Here is a 24,202-nt window from a genome sequence, read left to right on the forward strand (position 1 = left end):
TCAGTCCAGCTGTGCTGATGTATTCAGACCACATCAGTTTCACATCATGTTAATGACTCAAATACAGTCGACGGTGTGTTTTACAAACCAGAAATATATAATTCCCCAACAGCCAATGGGAGAGCACTTCCTTCCAAAGCTGGAGTTCAGTAACACTAACTGGTCCTCTCCTTATTTGTTCTCTGTATGGAGTCAAAGCGCCCGGCTCTGCGCCTCCGTCTGCCCTCAAATGGTGATGATGAGCTTGTGCTGATGGCGTCAGAGAGAAACCGAGTCGATCGGCTGAAACATTTCAAACTCCTACATTTGCCCCAGTTCACATTTCTGAGCCCATATTTGCACCTGTTTGTGTGTTTGTGTGTTTGTGTCAACTGTAAACGTAATCGCACCAAACTGAACAAATCTTTATTGAGAGGCTCCGCACTGCTCCAAGTCGCAGCAGGCACAGCTTCCTAATGTCAGCTGACATCGATGGTGATGAATGAGAGTCACATGACTTGGACTGGAATCAGATTTAAGATGAAAGTTTTACGGCTTTGAATTTAACTTTAATACGGACGACTCGAGATGTCACTTGTACTTTAGTGTCTTGACCAGAGACTGGGAATCAATGGACTGTTCAAGCTGACAGCAGCCAATCACGCCGCACAGGCTCAGGAAGTAAAAAGATTCATACAAAAAGCCGAGCTTCACCGCTGCTCTGGTCCATTCAATTCAATGCAACTTTATTTACACAGCGCCAAATCACAACAACAGTCACCCCAAGGTGCTTTATATTGTAAGGTAGAGACCCTACAGTAATACAGAGAAAAACCCAACAATCATATGACCCCCTATGAGCAGCACTTTGGCGACAGTGGGAAGGAAAAACTCCCTTTTAACAGGAAGAAACCTCCAACAGAACCAGGCTCAGGGAGGGGCGGGGCCATCTGCTGTGATTGGTTGGGGTGAGAGAAGGAAGACAGGATAAAGACATGCTGTGGAAGAGAGACAGAGATTAACAGCAGTTAGGTTCAGTCAGGTTTGAGAGTGTTCCTCGTTGTGTGATGTGTCCGACGCTCAAACAGCCGAATCGATGATCGTGTTTCCACCTCGTTTGTTTGTGACAGGCGAGATGCCAAAGCTGGTGCGCGGGATGCGTTTGTTGAACCAGGCCGACCCCTGTGCCGAGGTTCTGATCCAGGAAACCGGAGAACACGTTCTGGTCACTGCTGGCGAGGTTCATCTGCAGCGCTGCCTGGACGACCTGAGAGAGCGGTCAGTGTGTGCGTGTGTCTGTGTGCTGATGTTAGGGATGTAAAGTGTTCATGCTCACTCGTCAACACTTGTTAAAGAAACCTGCTCTGCTTTGGCTCACTTCCTGTTCCTGTGGTGAATATTCATGTTTGAAACATAGTAACAGGTCAGTGTGTGCAGCAACCTCCTTATATGGTCATCTCATACAACAGTCACCCAATCAGTGATACCGTGGGTTCATTATTATTTTCTTTCTGCATGCTTCCTTTGACTGACATGATTAAGTCATTGAGGATATTTCTAATCATCTCTGTGCTGATCACATTCACTTGTGTGTCTTTTGGCTTCCATACAGTCATTTTGTTTTAAACTCAGAGTAACCGAGCTCATCCTTTAACAACATCAAATGTCTATATCAGTGATTTCTAGTCTTTCTAACGCTGGCATAATAATTACAGTTCGTCTCTGGGCTTCGACTCCCAGGTAAAATCTGTTTTACGTTCCATTTAAGGAACATTTAGGAAAAGTCTCATCAGAGAAAACATTTCATGCATCTGTGTCATCATTACTATAACACCCAGTTAACTTAATTATTATGTCTAAGAATCAAAGGATGGTGCAGGTAGTGAGCAGGATAGGTCAACTTGAAGCTTTATCCAAGAGGTCGCTCTGACTATAATTTATTTATCATAAAGACAAAAAGGGAAACTAGCTCTGCTCAGATGAACACGGCTGGGTGCACTAATCCACTTCCTGTGGTTCTTTGAAGCCTTGGAATAATCAGACCATCCAAACTGTTCACGCAGATTATTCTGCATGTATGTGGTCGCTGATTTATACGGACAGTAAACAATCTGCTCAGCATCCGTGTGATTGGAGAAATTCTCCAGTATGGCTGCTAACCAATCAGATCACGTTCTGATAATATCCAGAGAGGCTGAAGGAGCAGTGAGTGACGGGCGAGTAGTCATCATCATTTTTATCATAATTTAATCTAAATTCATTTAGTTTTGTTCAAATAAATCTTGTGAGATTAGCACAGAGGAGGTGTGAACTTGATTCAGAGTTGTTGGTGAGAGTCGCTGCGCTCGGGTTACAAAGCGTGACGTGTGCTCGTCTCCATGACAAACACGGGAGCTTCCTCCCTCACACCCTGATCGTCAGTGAAAAATCAAGAACAAGGAGCTTACGTCTGATTGGATCCCTCCCAAACTGGTCCCGCCTCTCTATACAACTTAATTAATTCTGATTGGATCTCGTCGCCCCGGAACATCGTCGTCTCGTTTTTATTCATCAACAAAAACATTTCATCACAGGTTTTGTGCATTCGGGAGGTTTTTTTGTTTGTTTGATCGGTCAACAAACGAACGCTGTTTGGCAGCAATGGTGAGACGTGGGCGGAGTTTCTGATGATAGGTCAGCGTGTGTGCAGCAACCTCTGAGAAAGGCTTTAGTTGATTATTGCGGCGTCTCCTGTTTCCATGACCGACAATAATCTCCACCTAGACCGTGAACCAAGAAATGATCACCATGAAGTAAAGTCCCACTTTTCAGAAAGTCTGACTTGGACTGCGTTGGTATTAATAACCGTGCTCCTCACGTGGCGTCTGCTGTCCCAGTATTCAATTTTTATATTTCTCCATATCTGACTTTTTCTGTCTGGGTCATATCGATCGTCCGTCTGCGTCTGTGTCCTCTCCTGTTGTGTAGTGCAGGTTGAGTACGGTGTGTGTTCGTGAGCGACTCACATCTGAAGCACAGAGCTGATCTGTTTCCAATTCCAGCCCATCATTATCTGGCTATCATTACGTATTGACTGCTGCTCCCGTCCGTCTGGACGCTGCCGGCCTCCTCAGAAGAACAGTGCGAGCTCATTGACCGGCACATAGATTATTTTCACAGGGGAAATTTGGTGTCGCTGCTGCAGCCTCACAAAATCAGCCGAGAATGAGGTTAGAGACGGCGTTTCCAGAAAACCTAAACACAAGACCCGCCTGTAACATTTACCCTTTAAGACCTACCATAGAACCAAGTCCGCCAGAGCTTATATTATATGTTTACATGCTGTGGAGCCATTTTTGGGAGCATTTCAAGTTGCTATACATCAATACAACCATTACAGCCTAAATTTTAATAATATGTCTGCATTAAGTGCATAGTAATTACATAAATTGCAAAAAAAGTGCAATAAACTACAAAAAAACTGAAAATCGTTTTTGTTTTTTTAACATATATTTCTAGTTAGAGAAATTTAAGAGGCTTATCCCTCAAAACTGTAAATACAAAAAAGTTGCACAAAATAGTTTCCCACCACAGGAAATTTATTTTGAGTGTCTTCATAGTTTTATTTTTGAAATACACCAATTTTTATATACTGCAGGAAAAACGAAAATAAATATTATGATGCAAATTTGCAAAAAAGCAGCATATGCATCAAAATAAACTATTTCCAGCAGTGCAATATGAGTCCTAAGCATCCCAGAAACCACACAGAAAGTCATAAAGTCAAACATAACTTTTAAAAACACCAGTATAGGCTCATGAGGCCCTGATGGTAAAAAACTACATTTCCGCAAAAATGACGTCACTTCCGGTTTCAGGCAGGTCATGGCGGACATGCGATAGTTCACACTGACGTCTATTCCTACTGCTGATGGAGTAGGAAGTGTTATGAAGCGTGTTTCTGGAATATTGTGTTTTTGTTGCTGCAAGTGCTTTTTATGCAGTTTTTGCAAAACTATATGTGGAAGGAAACTGTGACCGAGGACAAGCTGATGGCATAAGATGTAAGTACAACTCCTCCGGTTTCATATGCAAAACAAATTATTGTGCTAGCTCACGTGGTTGCAGAGCTACCGGGATTTAAAAATAGTTACACAAAAGGAGCGTGCCCGCTCTGACCGGCTTTAAAGGGTTAAACCACGGCTTTGTGGCAGGTAGTAAACACACTGGAGCCAGTTACAAGTTTAAAAAGGTGCTTTTTTCTGTGGGCAGCAACACGACCTCATTTTCCCCCAAGAGTGCAAACACAAACAGAAATAATCCACCGATTCCTGAACCCGGCAGGCCAGTGTCAAACTCTTCTACTTCTATTGTTTCATGGTGTCGCAAAATAAACAGTTTACAACAATATCTGTCATGGCTTTGATGGTCAGTGTAGAGGCTACATTAATTTCTTAAAGTTCAATAAAGCTGAAGATCCTGTTGAGGTTTTTCAAAATAAACTGAAATGATGACAAACAGAAGGACCAGTCCAAACAAATCGAGGACCTTATTCCTAAACGAGGGGCTGCCTCTGTAGCATGGACATGGGTTGGTTATGAAACATCTGACACTGTGCAAATTACGCAGGAAACCGGCCCCCACCTCAGACTCAAACACGACAAACCTCTGCTACCACAACGGAAGAATCACGTGACAGAGTTTACGGATGAGAAGCAAAGAAGAGCCGTCAGCTGCTCCAAATAAACCCCCGACTCAAACATTAGAACGGGCTTTTCCCCGCAGCATGCCATGTAATAAATACCCACAAAGAAAATGGCAACCATCCCAACTTATGTCTAAAAATATGTAGTTCAATGCATCGGTCAAAACACTCAACCCCAGGTACACGACGCCCAGCTGAAAACATGTCATCAGGATATGAGATTTTGGTCGTATCGCGCAGCCCTATCAGTTGGGGTCTGATCCGGGATCAGAGAGGACAGCAGAGATGTCACAGTGAAAACCTGCAGTGTGCAGGTGTGTCTGCAGCAGACCCTCAGAGACTCGTGACCTCCTTTATCCTTTCAAACATCTCCTGCATGTCAGTGTTATAAAACCACACAAGCTGAGACTGAAGGAGTCACCTGGATGATGATGAAGGGTTTGTCCCACTGAAAATGACCTTTGGCATCTACGTACCTGGATGACTGAGCATCAAGACATTAAAACAGCCTGGATTTGCCACGTCTGTGTGATCAACAAAGAAGTGTGTCCCGTTTTTGTGTAACTTTGATGCCTGTGCCGTGAAGCAGGATCATTTTAGGTACCCAGTATCCTCACCTGTAGATTTCCTGTTCATCGTCTAATCGTCTTTTTGTACATCGCTGAGATTGTGCGACGGGATGCTGTTTGCAGTGTGTAAAGCGTGTTTTCATCGGTTTATTTTTACTCAGTTTTTATCCTTAAGAACAGTTGCTCTGTGTTCATTAATCTCGGTTCTTGTCATCTCAGCGGGGAACAGAAATCAATCAGTTAGAGAGAACTCGGAGCAGCCGCTCTCCGGGCACGGCTGCTCAAATGATAACACAACATCTTCGATATTTAGCAGTGTGTAATTTTGCGTTTGAAGTCGTCTGTTTATTCCAGACATGAATTGCAAGTCACTGAAAGCTGTTGCATGGATGCTGTCCATGACAGGCTGAGCAGGTCAGGCCACGTGGAAGCTTTTAAGGTCTAAACAGGAGAAACTAGATGAACAGTGTCCCTTTATTTCATATATATACACAGTATTTGTGCTTCCTGACCATTTAAACATTTATATTTCTGAAAAAGTGAATTATAAAGTAGCCAATGTACAAGAAGGTTTATTTGCCATTAGATCAGAGTGATTTCCTGCACAGCTGTAAGGATGCAGATGCCGTTAAAGCCAGTATCTGCAGCAATCTAAAGCATCGCATTTACACTCAGTGCATTTATCAAGACACATCACATCTTTTCTTCTGAGAGTTTTAACCTTGTTAAACCAGAATTCACAGGCAGCACGACGTGCTCTTTCCTGTGATGCCATTATCTCCGATGTTCAGCTTTTTCCATTAAGGCTCAACATCCATAAATCCATTTAGGATGCATAAAAATAGCTCTTTATAACTTTGTGCCTCGGTATCATCAGTTCTCATTATCAGTTTTCCTTCCGTGTCGGATTTAATCCAGTGACAGATGTCTGCACGTCCGTGGTAAAACCAAACTGTTCATTCAGTCTTTGCTAAAATACAAATGTACAGCCCAACGTTAAAATAGCCTGGCCAGGTTCCCCTCGTGCTGTCACAACACCTCGGATCCATCGAGGCGGGGACTCCTCGGATCGCTCGCCTTCGCTTTAGCAGCAGATCCTTTAGATCAGGGGTGGGGAACTCCAGGCCACAGCTTTTAGACGTGTCCTTGATCCAACACAGCTGATTTAAATGAGCTCCTCAACGGTCGTGTCCAAATTCATGGCTGCTTCCTCCTGAGGACGCATTTGTAGACCGATTACGTCACAGCGACGCGCCGAAGGCTGTCCAAATTCGTAGACTCCTCCGAATGCAGCCGACAAATGCGTCCTCCTTTTCCCCGAATTTGAAGGATGGGTCGGGTGTGTCCTTCGTGGCCCACCATATCCCAGAATTCATAGCGTGGCCCAGCCAAACTCCAGTTTCCAACAATGGCGGCAGCTACTAAGTTTTAAAATTACTCTTACTAATCTTTCTGGGTCACAAAATAAACTTTTAACATATTTTCAGGAAGTAGCTGTGTAAACATCAAATATCTGCTCGGTTTATCAAGATATCGCATATTTGCAAAAGTGCTTCGACGTTTTCGGAGACGTCTGCTACCCACCAGCTCGATAGCTCGCCGGGAGCTCGAGGGTCACTGAAGCCGCCGAGAACGGCACAACTCCCGGCACATCATTTTCAGATCACCGCGGACTTTCGCTGCTCGGGTTAAACGTAATATATAAGTCACTTAGACAACCTAAAAATGTTATTGTTGGACTTTTTTCAGTGTTTTGTTTGTTCGTGAGTAAATTGGTTTGGTTGAGATTAAAGTTATTAGATTAGATAAAATAAAACTTTATTAATCCCTCGGGTGGGTTCCTCCTTGGTTTTCACACAGCTGAATAAACGTCAAACAGAAAACTGATTAAACAGAAGTGTGAGATGGTCGAGAGTTTACTCCAGTGTCCTGTTATATTTTAGATAGCAAGGAGCAGACGGCCGAGTTTATTAAACTCCACCGAGACAGCGGTGTCGCTAATCAGAAGGCGAGACCGTCCAATTTCACGGCCGTTTACTTCCGGCCTACCCGACCTTCTGAAGACCCGGCCCACGTAGACCGTGAAGGCCGGGTCCCCAGGAGGATGCAGCCCATGAATTTGGACACGACCAACATGTCTCAAAGTTCTCCAGAGGCCTGGTAATGAGCTAATCATTGGATTCAGGTGTGCTGACCCAGGGTGAGATCTAAAACCTGCAGGACTCCGGCCCTCGAGGCCTGGAGTTGGACACCCGTCTCAAAGTATCAGACAGTAGATCTCAGGAAGTCCTTGGTTGCTCCGAGATCTGAGAAATTTGGGGGCCAAGTCAACAATAGAAACTCTGAAACTATTATGAGAAATGTTTGCACTGTGGCACAATGAATACGGCTGCTGTTATCAGTTAATGCGGCTCCTGCAGTCGTGTTTAAGCAGGTGTGTCAGAGTTACATGAATTTGTCTTCACATTGTCAGGACAACATCACGTTTCAGCTTGATGTTTCTGGGTGGCCGTTACAGTCCTGTGCAAAAGTTTTGAGCCAGCTGTTATTTCTCTGGATTTTGTTTGGAGGTTTATTGATGAGCAAACCTACCTGGAAACACAGGTACGATCAGCTGAAGGTGCATCTCTCCTGTGTCAGGTCTCTGCTGGATTGTCTTCCTGTTTACGTAAATACGTTTCAGAAGATTTTTAGGCCTTGCACATTATTCATTCTCATCTTCAGATTTTTTTAAGGAGCCGCTGCACGCCAGCGTCGGGATGTGCCAAATGTTTAGCTAACAGCTCCGTGGGAATCACCTGTTTGGGGCAAAAATACTGTTTTATGTCAGACTGTGTTATCTTTGGCATTTTTTATCGATCCAGTTAAAGAAATTGGAATCAGTGATGTGTTTTTTTGTTAAGTCTTGACTTTAAAAAACTGAAAATGAGTCAATGTTCAAAGGAAACCTTAAAACAGCTCCGGAAAGCTGGAAAACTGCTTCTCAAGACAAATTAAAAAACTCAAAGGAAGCAAAATATAAAGAAACGAGGGGTGGCTCAATACTTTTGCACAGTATTGTACATGTGCTTCATATGTAATTCCATTAATTTTTAATCTTATGCTCTCACAAGGACAGATTATAATTAAATGCCTGAATAACATTATCCATGTACAGGAAACAATACCTGCTGTTACAGGTAAATCTGCACATTCGAAGTGTTTGGAGTGTTTATCAGAGGGCGCAGCAGCAGCTATACGAGAGCTAGCTAACAGTGCTGACAGGACCAGTCACTGGCTGTGGGTAAAAAGGGCTGACATCACTTGGGCAGCTATGGCAGTCAGCTAACCGCGAGAGAAAAGAAAATATTTGCTCTTCTTCCCTTTTCTGGGAGGCAGTGGGGAGAGCGTGCAGCCCGGTCCGGCGGGGAGGTGTGGCCCCCCTCCAGCTCTCCTCTCTGCTCTCTCCTGGCGTGTCCCTTTTGTCTTACTCCTCTCTGTCACCTTTTCTATCCCTTTGAAGAAGTGAAGCTCCATAAATGTTAAAGAGGTACGTGTTATTTCTCAGTTAAAGTGAATAGAAAATAAACTGTAGAAAACTAAACAGAAGAAGTGAAATAACAAGTCAACATAAACCAGAGTCACTCCGGGGCCTGATCAACCCTGGCAGGGCCTCCTTGGATCAGGGTGTCTGGTAGAGGTGGGAATCACCATACATCCCACGATACGATATTATTGCAATTTTTTAAAATATTTTTTGATATTCAGATTCTGTACATAAAGGTAAACTTTATCAATATTCATTTTCTCTAATATCAAAGTCTCACACTCAGTCTTTCTCTCATTTCAGTTTTATTGTTGACAAACTGAACGGTTTGTATTACAGTCTAGTCCAACTTAACTGAATCAACCATCTGGTACAATTATAGCTATTCTGAACTATGCAGTTTATGAAAACTATGCAGCCCCTTCAGCAACTGAAGAATTTGAAAGTAAATTAAAACAAAATATAATTTTACATTAAATAAAAAAGTTTTAAACTTCATTAAAATAAAACATGTATTTAATTAAAATAAGTAAACTGTCATGTTTATTGCTGCCAAAAACAAGTGAAACACATTTGGACAGTGAAGGAATGTCAGGATTCTCTGAAGTCAGAGAATGTTCCAGTCCACAAAAACCTTTTTTGTAACAAAATATCGATTTCTGCTGTCCCTGTATCGATACATTATTAGCAAACAAAATATCACGATGCTACACAGTATCCATTTTTTCCCCACCCCTAGTGTCTGGTGATAATGGCCGAAACACCCGATGAATCCAAGGTCCACTACTGACGACGTGTCCCAAATCTTAATATGATCACCTAGATCAGATCTCCTGGGTAAAAGACACAACGATGTGTGCTGCTGGTAACGTTTCTGGGCTTTCCTCATAACAGCCATCCCCCAAGATTCTCGCCATTTAACGCAATGCACAATCAGGGACTGTAACATCTAGTGCTTTTACTGAATCCCCAAAGAATAGAATATAACTTGTGGTGAGTCCATGAAGTAGCAGATGGTCACAGTCAAGTGACCGGTTACGATTCTCGTCGTGATGGTGAAAGTCTGTTCGCCGGTCGTGTTTTCGTAGGTCAGACATTTGCAAAGCTAATGTTTCAGCGGGGCGAATGTTTCATGCCTGCGGCGCATGTTATCATCAGGTCTTCAGCGGGAGCCTGTCACCATAGCAACCAGGAAAACTCAGTTTCTGTGTTTGAACCCAAACCGTGAACTTTCATTACTCAAACCTGCCCATCCGTCCGTGTCTCGTTACTGGAGCCAGTGTCAGATTGTAAACGTTAACTGTGTGATGCTGTGTGTGGGATTCGCACTTTTTAACTCTAACTTTATGTTACCTTACATGCAGCAGAGCCTATTTATTGTATAAAGTTAAATTCGGGACAGTGAGACAGCTGATGCAAACCCGTGTCCCTGAAAGTCTTCTACCATGTGTTTAGTCATGACATCCTCCTCAGCCTCCGAATTCGGGGTTTTACTGAACGTGCTTACTTACCAGAAGCACAAGAATCGATTTAAAGCAACGAAGAGGCCGTGGAGATCGATGGAACGAAAACAGGTCTGAATAAAACCCCCGCAGACACAGTAAGACATAAACTGCAAGCAAATGATTCAGCAGAGCAAGTTTTTCTCAAGGACCTCTCTCCGCTTGGCTCCCGTCACTGGCCTGTCTCCCAGATCCTGCCTGAACATGCTCCATCACAGGGACGTCATTACTCCAGCGATGAGTGCTGCATTGTTTTCACCAGACCTCAGGCGGGCAGTCGGGCTGGAGAGCCTGAATTTTCTCATCACCTCAGAGATTCTTCTTCCTGCTGCTCTCAGACTGCTTTCAGAGCTATTTGGCAAACTCCAGGTGGCCTATAATGTGTCGGGAGTGACTCCCATCCAGCCGCTCCGCCGTTAGGCCTGATTGCTGAGAGCCGAAGAGAGGAACGGGCCCCTCTCGGGGTACCCCGTCCCTGCAGAGGAGCGCCCGGGCTGCGCAGAGCTCACCGCCTTCATCGCAGACACATCATCGAGTCTGGTCAGCGAATCCGTTTTCTTCCGACATGTTACCTGAAACTGGCAAAGTAAAGCTGGATGAGCGAGGGTTCGGCGGGCAGCGGAGCGTGTCGCTCACCGTGTGATCGGGGCACGCTGCCACATTTGTTGGCGTTTTTCTGGCAGGCGCTGTTTCAGCACCTGGGGGAAGAATGGTAGGACCCGGTACCACAATGGGGGGGCAGTTTCAGCTGGTGGCCTTCGTGGTCAATCACATGTGCCCTTCTGATGCTTTTTAAAAGGCACCTCCTCCCTGTGATATCGCAGGCCCGACTCGGCGTCTGTGGAGCTGAACTCACACAAATGTGATTTTCAGAGTTTTGATGCGTCTGCAGACGAGGAAGTTCAGGCTCAGGTTTTAAGAACTTCCTGTTTTTGTGGATCGATTTTAGATTCATAATAACAGGAAAAACAACAACGTTGTTGCGCGTTGTGTCCAATCACACAACAGTGTGCGTGTTGTTGCTGCACGGCTGCAGCGGCGTTTCAGGTGGGTCGCCCACATGCATTATATCGGTGTACCAGGTCATCGTCTTTGAGCGTGTCGGTAACCGCCCGCTTTGTGCGCCGCAGTTGTCACGTTGCTGCTTTGTCCTTTTTTAGGCGGGTTCTTGTGTTCCTATTGGCCGACACACTCACTCATATTCTGAGCTTCCTGTCATAGCAGACAGCTCGCTCCGGTCCTTCCTGTCAAACGTTTCACTTCAGGCCGGCTGCTCGGCTCGCTGTTGGGTTTAAGCTCCGGCTCCGCCATGTTGGATTGCAGCTGATAGCGTTAGCTCTGAGTCTGCAGGGCGGCGCTGACTGGAACCAGTCCAGGAGATGGTGTCTAATGGTTGTGGTGTTTTACATACTGGTACATAAAGGCTGACGTATGCCTGGAACGGCAGAGAGATAGATGGATAGAGGGATAGAGGGATAGAGGGATAAAGGGATAGATGGATAGAGGGATAGATGGATAGATGGATAGATGGATAGAGGGATAGATGGATAGATGGATAGATGGATAGATGGATAGAGGGATAGATGGATAGAGGGATAGAGGGATAAAGGGATAGATGGATAGAGGGATAGATGGATAGATGGATAGATGGATAGATGGATAGAGGGATAGATGGATAGAGGGATAGAGGGATAAAGGGATAGATGGATAGAGGGATAGATGGATAGATGGATAGAGGGATAGATGGATAGAGGGATAGAGGGATAAAGGGATAGATGGATAGAGGGATAGATGGATAGAGGGATAGAGGGATAAAGGGATAGATGGATAGAGGGATAGATGGATAGAGGGATAGAGGGATAGATGGATAGAGGGATAGAGGGATAGATGGATAGAGGGATAGATGGATAGAGGGATAGAGAGAGATGGATAGATAAATGGATAGATAGATGGAGAGAGAGAGAGAGAGATAGAGAGAGATAGAAGATATCTATCTTCACATGCCGTTCATGGGTGCAGCTGTCGGATGTTAGAGGAGGACTTTTTATTCTTTGCGTCTCACCTCTGCCCTGTGGGTGTGGCAGGTCTAGTTTGCGGCCCTGGAGAGCTGCTGTGGCTCGTTGGCAGCACCGGCTCAGTGTGTGAGTGTCAACACTGCAAACACCATTTACACTCATGCACTCAGCTGCACCTCTGATCGTACTGACTGCACGCACCACGCTTGGCCTGGATTCCTCTTTGGGTTTCTTTCATGTAATTGTGTTTCTGTGCGTCTCCTGATTGGTTGCCGCCCGGTTTGTGTCACAGAGTAAATATTTATATTCTTTAAAATCTTATTATCGATTATTTTTTATAATTATTTAGCAGGAGAATGCAAATCTGCAGTAGTGATATACATTTAGTCGGGTTTCCTGTTACCTGTCACCAGTGAGCCACACTGATCGTTTGCACCTCCAACAGCTCCTGACGTCAGAGCACACAGAGCTGTGTTTATTTGTTTGCCGTTTCCACCGTTTGCTCCACCCAGCCTTTGAGTTTCATAGATAAATGTTTTATGATTGCTTCAGCCTTGGTGCTACTTACGGACGCACTCCTGCAGACACTGATTGGTCGAAAGCACAATGTACTCTCACTGACCCGACGAGGAAAATCACTTTGGATGATGTAACACTGTGCAAGAAAACACCCCATACAGTACACACACACACACACACACACACACACACACACGTTGGGTATTCATATCTTGTGGGGACATCATGCCCTCATCCTAAGCAGGGATCGTAGCATCGCGTCCTTTAAATATAAAAATGAAAGCTCTGGACCCCCATGGTTGGTTTGTTCTGTTCTTTGTGTGTGTTTGAGCTACTTTGGTCAACCTGTTTTTAAAAGTGCTTATAAATAAATTGATTGATTGATTGATCTCTTCTTTGCTGGCGGGGTTGGGGGGTCTTTGCTGTGGCGGGTCTGTCGCTCGCTCCGCGCTGCCTGTTGCTCTGATTTTGTGGGATTCCAGCCGAGGAAACGAGGCCGCGTGCGGCGCTGCTGCTGCTATGTTTAGAGCCGAGGCCAGACAGCTCGGGACAGAGATGGCAAAGCAGGACGGTGGATCGCTGACCGGCCAGCTGGCTGCCTGCTTAGCTCAGATGAAGGCTGATTGGCTGGATGGATGGCTCGATCATTGGCTTACATTTTGGCTGCTGATGTGACTTGATGGCGAGCTACCTGCTTCATAGAGTGTCTGATTGACCGGCTGGGTGACTTGTTGATGTGTCGGCAGCCTGAATCCTCCACGTTCAGAATAAGGTCAGCGCTGTTCTCTGCCACACGGGCGAGCAAGACTGTGACATCACAGCTCCACCGCTGCGAGGGGATTATCCCCACACCCCACCCTCTCCCATCAAAACTAGGTCAGGTGCCCAGTCTTCAGTGCTTATGGGCACCAGTGATCGATAATTCAGCGCACACACACACACACACACACACACACACACACACACACACACTCTGAGCTGCACGTTTTAAATTTGGCGTTTTCACAGAAACTTCTCAAGTGTTCATTAAGTGAGATGGCGAGCAGCAGGGATTACCTGTTACCGTGGATAACTGGATTAAACGAGGAAGTATCCCCGCTGTCTCGGTGCCGCTGCTAATTCAGCACAAATATAAACACAGGCGTGTTTTTCAGAGTGACCCAGTGACCCCGGGGTCAGCCAGGAAGCATCTGTGTTGCTCAGTAAAGCCTCTACTGCAGACGGGCAGACTAATGAGTGCGATTGTTCCCTGCAGCCGGCTGCTGGTGGACCTCAGTGGGTATAAATGATGTTAGAGAAACACTGTGGAATTAGTCAGACGCTCCTTTGTGTCCTTGCTGCGGCGCTCAGGCTCGACTCATTTCTACTGAACACCCGAATCTTTAAAATGCCCCACAAATCATTTTATTATTGGAAAGACGGCTCTGCGCCGCTCCACACGTGTGACGTGAGCAAGCGGTCGTCTCGGTGTACCGAGTGCAGAGCGACGTCATCGAATGTCACAAGAACGAACAAGCGCGCAGTAAAATTATCAAAGAGAAAAGCAGGATGTTCATCACCTCTGATCCTGCTAACATGTCTTTGAGCAGCTCTGCGTCTCGTTGTTGGTTCAGCTTTAGCAGCAAAGCGTCTGATAGGCCGGACAGATTCTCTCCACCTGCGTGCAGCTTTCTGAGGCGTCGTGTTTTTGTGTTCGCTCTGTCAGCCGGATCTGAAAGAATATTTCATATTAATTAGAGTTTCTTTAAACTCATGGCTGTGACAGTAATCACAGACTCCAAAGACGTAGATCACAGTTTAAAGTGCTTCGAGCTGACTTGTGATTTGGTGCTTTGTCAACAGAAAAGAATTGAAGTATCGGATCGATTACGTCAGATTTTTGTGAACACCCACTTGATGACCTCCAGAGGATGAAGGTTAACCCTTTAAAGCCGCTTTGCCGATCCGATCAGCTGTTTGTAACACTTCCTACGTCCATCAGCGTGAACTATCACATATCCGCCATGACCTGCCCGAAACTGGAAGTGGCGTCATTTTGAGGAAATGTAGTTTTTTACCATCAGGGCCTCATGAGCCTATACTGGTGTTTTTAAAAGTTATCTTTGACTTTCTGACTTTCTGTGTGGTTTCTGGGATGCTTAGGACTCATATTGCTGCTGGAAATAGTTTATTTTGATGCATATGCTGCTTTTTTGCAAATTTGCATTATAATATTTATTTTCGTTTTTCCTGCAGTGTATAAAAATTGGTGTATTTCAAAAATAAAACTATGAAGACACTCAAAATAAATTTCCTGTGGTGGGAAACTATTTTGTGCAACTTTTTTGTATTTACAGTTTTGAGGGATAAGCCTCTTAAATTTCTCTAACTAGAAATATATGTTAAAAAAACAAAAACGATTTTCAATTTTTTTGTAGTTAATTGCACTTTTTTGCAATTTATGTAATTACTATGCACTTAATGCAGACATATTATTAAAATTTAGGCTGTAATGGTTGTATTGCTGTATAGCAACTTGAAATGCTCCCGAAAATGGCTCCACAGCATGTAAACATATAATATAAGCTCTGGCGGACTTGGTTGTATGGTCGGTCTTAAAGGGTTAAGATTTTAAAAAGTTTCATTTTTGGCTGTATTTTATTTTCCATCACGGCTAAAGTGACTCTATGCAGATGATTCATGTTGTTTTCTGGAAATCAGCCACACCTCAGATGTTCGGAGGAGATTTTATTGAAAGTATCATCACAGAAATATTTGGGTATTTGTTTGGATGACTTACACTTACAGACTTCTTTCTTTAATGTTCGATTATGGTGGCATTACTAATATGCATTATCCAGAACACGTCACAGCTGCTGTGATTTGCCGTCTTCATCTTCAGAGTTCCTGGGATTTTTTCCTGAACTTTGTAGGACAGCGCTCTCTTATTTAGCTCCTTATTCTTGGAATAACCTTCAGAGCACATTAAAGCTGAACGCTTGTCTCCCTGCAGAGTTCAGAGCTCTCATAAAGACTTCTGTAAATGACAAGTCTTCACCGTGGCTTGTTTTTTACGTGTTCTTGTGTTATATTTGATTTATTCTGCCTTGAAAAAGAGACGTTAGTCTGAAGGACTTCCTGGTTAAATGGGTCCAGATGTTGTGTTTTAAAAACGTGCTGCTCACAGGGGTCATATGATTGTTTTCTGATGTGTTTGACCTGTAAGCAGCTGAATCCTGACGAGACCTGAGAGCTTCCTGTACCAGACACGTTGCTCCTCACTGACACACTCGTTCATGAGTAGAACCTGTTCAATGACGCGCTGCCGTGGCGGTCGCCCCGCTACCTTTGGGGCTGTATCTGTTCTCTATCTGCAGACTGTCAGACCGGCTGATTATGAAACCAGAGAACAGCCTCTTCTTTTTTTTAAAGGTTTGCTAAAATCGAGATCAGCGCGTCTGAGCCCATCATCCCGTTCAGAGAGACGGTGGTCCGTCCTCCCAAAGTGGACATGGTGAACGAGGAGCTGGGCAAGCAGCAGAAAGTCGCCATCATTCATCAGGTGAGCCGCTGAGCTGGAGGCCGGGGTGGTGTGTGAAAGTGTGATTCAGCTCTGCTGACGGAGTTTAAAAACGTTGCTCTGAGGAGAAGAATCCGGAAGGAAAGGGGCGGATTTATCACATTTCCAGATAATCAGTGTTCTCGTGTGGCTGTTTCCAGGTCAAAGAAGAGGCCGCTCAGGGTCGATCATCCGACACCCTACACCTGGACTCCAGCGGCCTCGTTACCCTCACCACCCCCAACAGGCTGGCCACAGTTGGCGTCAGGGCGATACCTCTGCCACAGGGTAAGACCCGGGCACGCAGCGAGCGCGCTGAGAGGCTGCGGGCGGGGTGTGCGCCACGTGTTTGTAGCTCTTGGTCTGTGAGAACGAGGACACGCGCTCTGAGTCATTTATTGTTTACATGGAAACCGCGAGAAGGTCAAACCCTGCCCACCTTTCCACCTCCACACACCTGGTAACGATCTCCTGGTTCACTGTCAGGAAGTCGCCCGAACGTGCAGCTTTGTTTGAACCGAGAAAACAAAAGTCAGTGAACATCAAGATCTTCATCTCTGCATCAAACAAACAAAGAACGTAGGTCGAAACAGAGACTGTACGTAAAAGATGGACATGGGCTCCGTGGCATGAGTGGTTGTTTTGTGGATGACATCACAGTCTTGGTTTATTAGAGCGAGAAACTCGAACACTTTGTGTTTACACTGTAACGACTGTCAGCGAGAACATGAACTCGTCTCAGCACATTTTAAACATTTATTTCATCCAGGAACTATTTTCTGTACCAAACCACACCCACCGCCGCATCACAGGATGCGTGCTTGATGCTCGTGCATGTGACAGATGGCAGAGGTGAATGGTGTCTGCAAGCTAAATGCTAAGGTTAGCCAGCTGCATGCTAGGCAGTAGAAAGACGATCATTCCTGCACGAAACTTGGAAAATATGGGTGGAGTCACAGGCCTTTATTCTTTGTGGACTGACACTCGCGATGCTTCAGAGTTTAGACGTTTTGTTTCAGTGTCAGATTGATCCAAATAAGGCCGAGTGAAGCTAAACCATCACACGGCAGTAATGCAGCGTTTCTTTCAGAGGCGACCCGTCTGCTGGAGAGCAGCTCGGAGGTGATTCGGACTCTGGAGCAGGTAAACATGTCGCTGAGGGAGGGGAAGAGTCTGGACGTCAGCGTCAGGAGCCTGGAGGCCATTTCTGACCTGAAGGCCCAGCTGGAGAGCCTGCTGCAGGGGAGGAAGTGGAGGAACGCCGTGGATCGTATCTGGGCCTTTGGGCCTCGCAGGTCAGACTCGAGCGTCTTTCTGCTTCTGCTTCTTTGTTTATTTGCATCTGATGGTGTCTGCGAGCTTCTTGCAGCTCAGCACTTTTCTAATGTTCCATCTGCTGGATGCAGGTTCTGCAGACTCGAGTCGTGCGAGTTCTTCCTCGTTTTCTCTGTTAGATGCAGTCATGAGACGCCGCGGAGACGTCCTCACTGTCGATGTCCGTGTCTCCAGGTACGGGCCGAACATCCTGCTGAACAGCGTGGAGGGATACCGGCGGCCGTCGGTGTGGCAGTGTCTGAGCCGCGGAGACAAAGCCAGCGAAGCGACGGCGCTGCGAGATTTTGACAACAGCGTCGTCAGCGGCTTCCAGCTGGCGGCTCTGTCGGGGCCCATGTGCGAGGAGCCCCTGATGGGAGTTTGCTTCTCCGTGGAGAGGTGGGACGTCCGGTCCGCTGCCCCGCCGCAACACCAGGACTCCGTAGAGGAGGACTCCACGCGCCACGAGGCTGCGGCGGAAAGTAACGTGGAAGGAAGCAGTGTGGAGGGCGCAGCAGCGGGGCAGAGCCACGGCAGACGCAGGCCGGAGGTCGCCGCCTCCTCTGACTGCTACGGGCCAGTCTCCGGTCAGCTGATCGCTGCTGTGAAGGAGGCCTGCCGGCACGCCTTCCAGGCTCGGCCGCAGAGACTCATGGCCGCCATGTACACCTGTGAGATCATGGCCACCGCGGACGTGCTGGGTAAGAGAGCGCCGCTGCACGCCGTCGTCGCACGAACACGTCGTAGTTTTGCTGCGTTGTTTGGTGTGCTGGTGTCTGCTGATTGGTGCAAACACCCGTTCGCGTTAATGACACGCTTACAGGAAATGCGCTGCAGGGATCCGTCGTCTGCTCTTCCACGTATTCCTGCAGACGCATGTTTAACCCTTTAAGACCGACCATAGAACCAAGTGCGCCAGAGCTTATATTATATGTTTACATGCTGTGGAGCCATTTTTGGGAGCATTTCAAGTTGCTATACATCAATACAACCATTATAGCCCAGATTTTAATAATATGTCTGCATTAAGTGCATAGTAATTACATAAATTGCAAAAAAGTGCAATAAACTACAAAAAAATTTAAAATCGTTTTTGTTTTTTTAACATATATTTCTAGTTAGAGAAATTTAAGAGGCTTATCCCTCAAAACTGTAAATACAAAAAAGTTGCACAAAATAGTTTCCCACCACAGGAAATTTATTTTGAGTGTCTTCATAGTTTTATTTTTGAAATACACCAATTTTTATACACTGCAGGAAAAACGAAAATAAATATTATAATGCAAATTTGTAAAAAAGCAGCATATGCATCAAAATAAACTATTTCCAGCAGTGCAATATGAGTCCTAAGCATCCCAGAAACGATACAGAAAGTCATAAAGTCAAAGATAACTTTTAAAAACACCAGTATAGGCTCATGAGGCCCTGATGGTAAAAAACTACATTTCCACGAAAATGACGTCACTTCCGGTTTCGGGCAGGTCATGGTGGACATGCGATAGTTCGCGCTGATGGACGTAGGAAGTGTTACAAACAGCTGATTGGATCAACAAAGCGTGTTTCTGGAATATTATGTTTTTGTTGCTGCAAGTGCTTTTTATGCAGTTTTTGCAAAGTTATATGTGGAAGGAAACTGTGACCGAGGACAAGCTGATGGCATAAGATGTAAGTACAACTCCTCCGGTTTCATATGCAAAAAAAATTACTGCGCTAGCTCACGTGGTTGCAGAGCTACCGGGATTTAAAAATAGTTACGCAAAACAGAGCGTGCTGCTCTGACCGGTTTTAAAGGGTTAACTTCCTGCAGCAGGTGGACATTAGGACCTGAGGGTCCGCTGAGCCGCCTCCCACCAGTGTCGTTTCCACATCGTTAGGCTCACATCAGCCTGACCTGTGACCAATCTGCCGCCGTCATTCTCACAGACAGAAACAAGCCAGCACAGTCACGTTATCCATGACTGTACCCCTCACACACACACACACACACACACACGCACACACACACACTCACACACACACACACACACGCACACACACACACACACACGCACACACACACACACACACACACACGCCCTCGTTTTCAGGGTGAGATGTCCTGTAAATGTCACAGTTTGTAGTTTCCGCCTGCAGAGTCAGGGTTGACTAACGCTCCGTCGCACTCGCTAAACTGTCGTCCTCTGAAAGTCATTAAGATGAAAATGAGGCTTGAAACGGCGTTTACTGTGTCGGTAAACAATATCTGCAGGCCTGTAAGGAGCCGCCGCGGCGGAGAAGCGCTCCGTCAGCCGAATCAGCGCCGCGGCGGAGCGAGGCCTCTGCTGAATCACGGCTCGTTCTCTGTATCGGTTGTTTTTCTGTATTTATTTGTGCTGATTTATGACGTTTGTGTTGTACTTGGACTCGGTCTCTGGTCCGGGTCTGGGACTCGGTCCTTGCGGCGAGTCCGCCGCGCGTCCTGACTGCTGCGTTTCTTCCTCCAGGTCGTGTTTACGGGGTACTCGGGAAGCGAGAAGGTCGAGTCCTCCAGGAAGAGATGAAGGAAGGGACGGACATGTTCATCATCAAGGCCGTGCTGCCCGTGGCGGAGAGCTTTGGGTTTGCAGACGAGATCCGCAAGAGGACGAGCGGATTGGCCAGTCCGCAGCTGGTGTTCAGTCACTGGGAGGTGAGGAGACTTTGCCTGCCAGTGGGCGGGGCCTCTTTGACACAGGTGGTGTAGCTGCAGACCTCTTGGAGCATTTTTAATGTGATTATCTGACCTCTAACGTGGACGCGGAGCGGCTCAATGAGGACGCATGCAGAGGCGTGTCCACGCGTGATTGGATCGTCCGAGCCACAGGTCGACGGCAGGTGTGAACGAGGCCGTGCGCGCGGATCAGTCTGCCTGAGCTCGTTATGTGGAGCTGCGGGTCAGCGAGGCCATCTGGTTAACGAGACGGCCGCCTCGGGGGAGCCGGAGTCAAAGCCGCGATAGACGGCGTGCGCGTTAGGCCGTCACGCCGGCCGCTTGGCCGGCTCGAGCCGCCGCACACACGCGTATCAGCGTCCTGCGAGCCATATGCTCCGTGTCGGGCGGGGTAACGGGTCAAGTTGTCTGTGAAGAGGAAGAGACGAGTCGGCGGTGCTGCAGAGCGCCGAGCAGGTGCAGGAAACTCACAGAAGATGTTTTATAATAACGAGGCTGTTGAACCGCCGCGGTTAATGACGCGTCCTGCTCGTTAGTCTCCTCCAGTCTTTATATTTCACATTAGTTTGATTTTCTCTGCTTTGCCGGGACACCGAGGTTAGTGTAGAGAAGCAGCTGCGAACACCTTAAAAATAAAATATGATTTAAAACTGTGTCTGTACAGCAGCGGCGTGCGGGTCTGCACTGTGGCGTCTTTGGTTTCTGCGGACGGCGGGTAGTTTGTTGGATCCCTGGCGTATTTCGGGTGGTGTCTGTTGCCATGCACGAGCCCTCCTCTCCTGCAGGAGCGCGGGCATGCTCCTGCATGCTCCTGCATGCTCCTGCATGCAGATGACGTGTAAACCTTCACCTGTTGCTGATGCGAGTGTGGATTTCGTCGAGGGAGACGCTGCTTCCCAGATATTTCATGTGTGAATGTTTGGTGATGTGACCTCAGCCTGACCTGCAGCCTCAGAGAAGCGAGGCTGCAGGTCAGGCTGCAGACACTGGCTTGTTAAAGGAGGACTGCTGGTGCTTTGTCCTGGCAGTGACAAAGGTCAAAGGTCAAAGAAGGATTGACAGCGCAGATTTAATGCATTTATGAATCGGCCGAGGCCTGAGGTGAGGCCGGTGTTGGAGCTGGTCCTGCGTCCTGGTTTGATGTCTTTTAAAATAACAGATCAGCGTCCCAAACATCAGTGTTGAAACCACATGTAGCTGCACACACACACACACACACACACACACACGCACACACACACACACGCACACACACACACACACACACACACACACGTCCAGCAGCCTCATTGTCTCGCTGCCTTTTGTCTTCGCCTCATTAAAAGTTGTCTGTCTGATCTTCTGTGCAGACGCGTCCTCACAAAGCCCCCCCATCACCCCCCCAGCTCCAGGACTGTCCCGCTGCTTCGTGCCGATGTCAGCATTCCTCTGACAGCCGTTTGATACGAGCGGGATATCGGATTTACATATGAATGAGCGGCGAGGCGGCGAGGTGATTGTCAGCGTGGCATTGTTGTGTAACTGGAAGGTTTAGCGGCTCCTGCGGCGACGTTTACATTAGATTTCCATCAGAATGGAGCTTTTGTCGAGCTGCACGCCGGAGAATCGCGCGAGCAAGTCGCGTATTGATCGGCCGAGACATCTGTCTGCCGCTACATGTGTGCGTCTACATGTGTGCGTCTACGTGTGTGCGTCTACATGTGTGCGTCTACATGTCTGCCGCTACATGTGTGCGTCTACATGTGTGCGTCTACGTGTGTGCGTCTACATGTGTGCGTCTGCGTGTGCGCGATGCGTTGTTTGTTTGGAGGCCTGATGAAACTGACTGTAGCTAATAAATGCACAAATGCAGACGACGCTCGGGGGGGTCAGAAAAATCGATGTCAGTTATCACTTTGTAATGTCAGGGTTAAAGGTCAAAACCCGGCCAAATCACCACGGTAACTGATGCTGACCACATAACCATGAGTGGAGCAGGTCCTGTCAGAGTTTTGGTTTCAAAGTGTGTGCACATGCACGTGGATTCAGTATGAGCCAGGTGCATTTGTGAGGTGTTTGTGGCTGACAATATGACCTTTGACCTCACCTATGGTCCCGAGGAGCGTGTGAAACCTCTTAGAGCTGCTGCCTGAATTCTGAGAGGCAGTTTTCACGAGTGATTCCTTCAGTTTTCCGACGCTGCAGTCGCGTTTTTATCTTCTTCATCTTTTCCTGCACGTTGACGTTGGCGCCTGCTTTCGGTAACTTCCTGCTGAACTTCGTTCGACCAACGGGGGCTCTGAGAAGGCCGAAGCATTCATGGAATCGCCCACGGCGGCGGCAGCGATGTTCCTGATGTGTTTGTGAGACAAAATGTGACACAGCAGGAAAAAAAGCTGTTGCTACACGGAGACGATTAGTCCTCCATCTGTTCGCGTGCGGCGTCCTCGCTTCTCTGACGCCACTTTAGTTTGTGTTTGAACTTTTCTGCCTTTTGTGTCGTTTCCACGCGAACGATCAGCCGAAACGAGCTTAACGTCTTCCTGCGGGGACTCTGAGACTCTGAGCGCCCACCGGCTTAATTGACCGTTGCAGGACGCCTCGTCCCTCGCCGCCCCCTCCTGCTGCGTCCCTTTGTGCTCCGGCATATGCTGCTCACGTGCGGTGTGTGCTGCAAGCCGCCCGTTGTTGTAGCTCGCTCGCTACCATCTGCCCCAGTGTAACCAGAGCCAGGTGCCCCAGTGTACTGGTGCTGTGTGTGTGTGTGTGTGTGTGCGTGATTTAACATTTCAGCTCCCTGTGGTTGTCCTGGGAAACCTCAGCTCTCACGGCCTGCTAACCCAGGCTCTGTGCACGCTCACATAAAAACCTGCTGGCTCCTCCCACCTCACAGGTGTCATCCGTGGTTGATGGAGATCAATAAAAATATAGAACAACAGCAAAAGTTGAGACGAGAGCAGGAAGCTGTTCGTTTTACCGCCCGGTGCGCCGTCGGCACCGCCGTTTCACTCGACAGCTGAGACGCCGCGAAGCGCCGAACTCCTGACATTCAGGTCCAACCCCCCCAGCCCGGACCACGTCCTCGCCGCGCCTGTAGCTTTAATTCCAGCAGATATTAGGATTATCCAAAAACCATAAGCTGCCCCAGACCAGGTGACAAGTTACCATGGTGACTGAAACGGCTTCACGTCTCGTGTGATTATTGTTTGGTTGGTTTATGTTTCTATGAATGTTCGTAGATGTAGACGCCGCTCTGTGACGCTGATCCCGTCTGTGTCCGTCGTCTGTGTCCCAGGTGATCAGCAGCGACCCTTACTGGGTTCCCACCACCGAGGAAGAATACCTGCACTTTGGCGAGAAGGCCGACTCTGAAAACCAGGCCTTGAAATACATGAACGGCGTCCGCCGCCGCAAAGGGCTGTACGTGGAGGAGAAGATAGTGGAGCACGCCGAGAAACAGAGGACGCTCGGCAAGAACAAATAGAGGAAACCCGGAGGCGCCGCTGACATCGAGCGACATCGCTCTGCTTTCACAGCTACGCTCAGAAACTGCAGCGTTTCCTGTCATTTATAGTTTTTGTGATAAATTGCAGTGAATAATGCGTCACACTGATGAAATACAGAGATGACAAAGTCTGTTATATTTTTAAAGCAGATTGTTTTGTTTTCAGGTAAAAGTTCATCCGTGCACAGATACTGACCAATCACATGGCAGCATTCAGTAATGAATAAATGAGTGTTTCAATTGCACCGCGTCGTTCTCTGCTTCACTAATTTACTCGTAACAATTCATTGATACATCTGTATGGTCTCGGCACCAACCAATCAGGCGCTGCAGGAGTGAGTCGGATGTTTCATCATCATCAATCTCAGGAGCTCGGTGGAGGT

The 24,202-nt window shown here is 47.1% G+C and overlaps 1 protein-coding gene across 1 annotated transcript in view; it reads left to right on the forward strand.

The window, feature by feature from the left end:
* efl1 (elongation factor like GTPase 1) overlaps positions 1-24,058 on the forward strand; it is an 84,110-nt gene extending 60,052 nt beyond the window's left edge. Inside the window, exons 16-22 of the mRNA XM_087834342.1 lie at positions 1,110-1,257; positions 16,206-16,335; positions 16,494-16,620; positions 17,423-17,627; positions 17,842-18,347; positions 20,130-20,314; positions 23,610-24,058. Coding sequence (XP_087690468.1) covers positions 1,110-1,257; positions 16,206-16,335; positions 16,494-16,620; positions 17,423-17,627; positions 17,842-18,347; positions 20,130-20,314; positions 23,610-23,798 — 1,490 coding nt within the window. The 3' untranslated portion in view covers positions 23,799-24,058. The remainder of the gene's footprint in view (positions 1-1,109; positions 1,258-16,205; positions 16,336-16,493; positions 16,621-17,422; positions 17,628-17,841; positions 18,348-20,129; positions 20,315-23,609) is intronic.
* Positions 24,059-24,202: the final 144 nt, after the last annotated feature.

The sequence above is a fragment of the Neolamprologus brichardi genome, chromosome 1, assembly GCF_056152115.1.
Source record: "Neolamprologus brichardi isolate AB-2024 chromosome 1, ASM5615211v1, whole genome shotgun sequence".
Classification (NCBI taxonomy): domain Eukaryota; kingdom Metazoa; phylum Chordata; class Actinopteri; order Cichliformes; family Cichlidae; genus Neolamprologus; species Neolamprologus brichardi.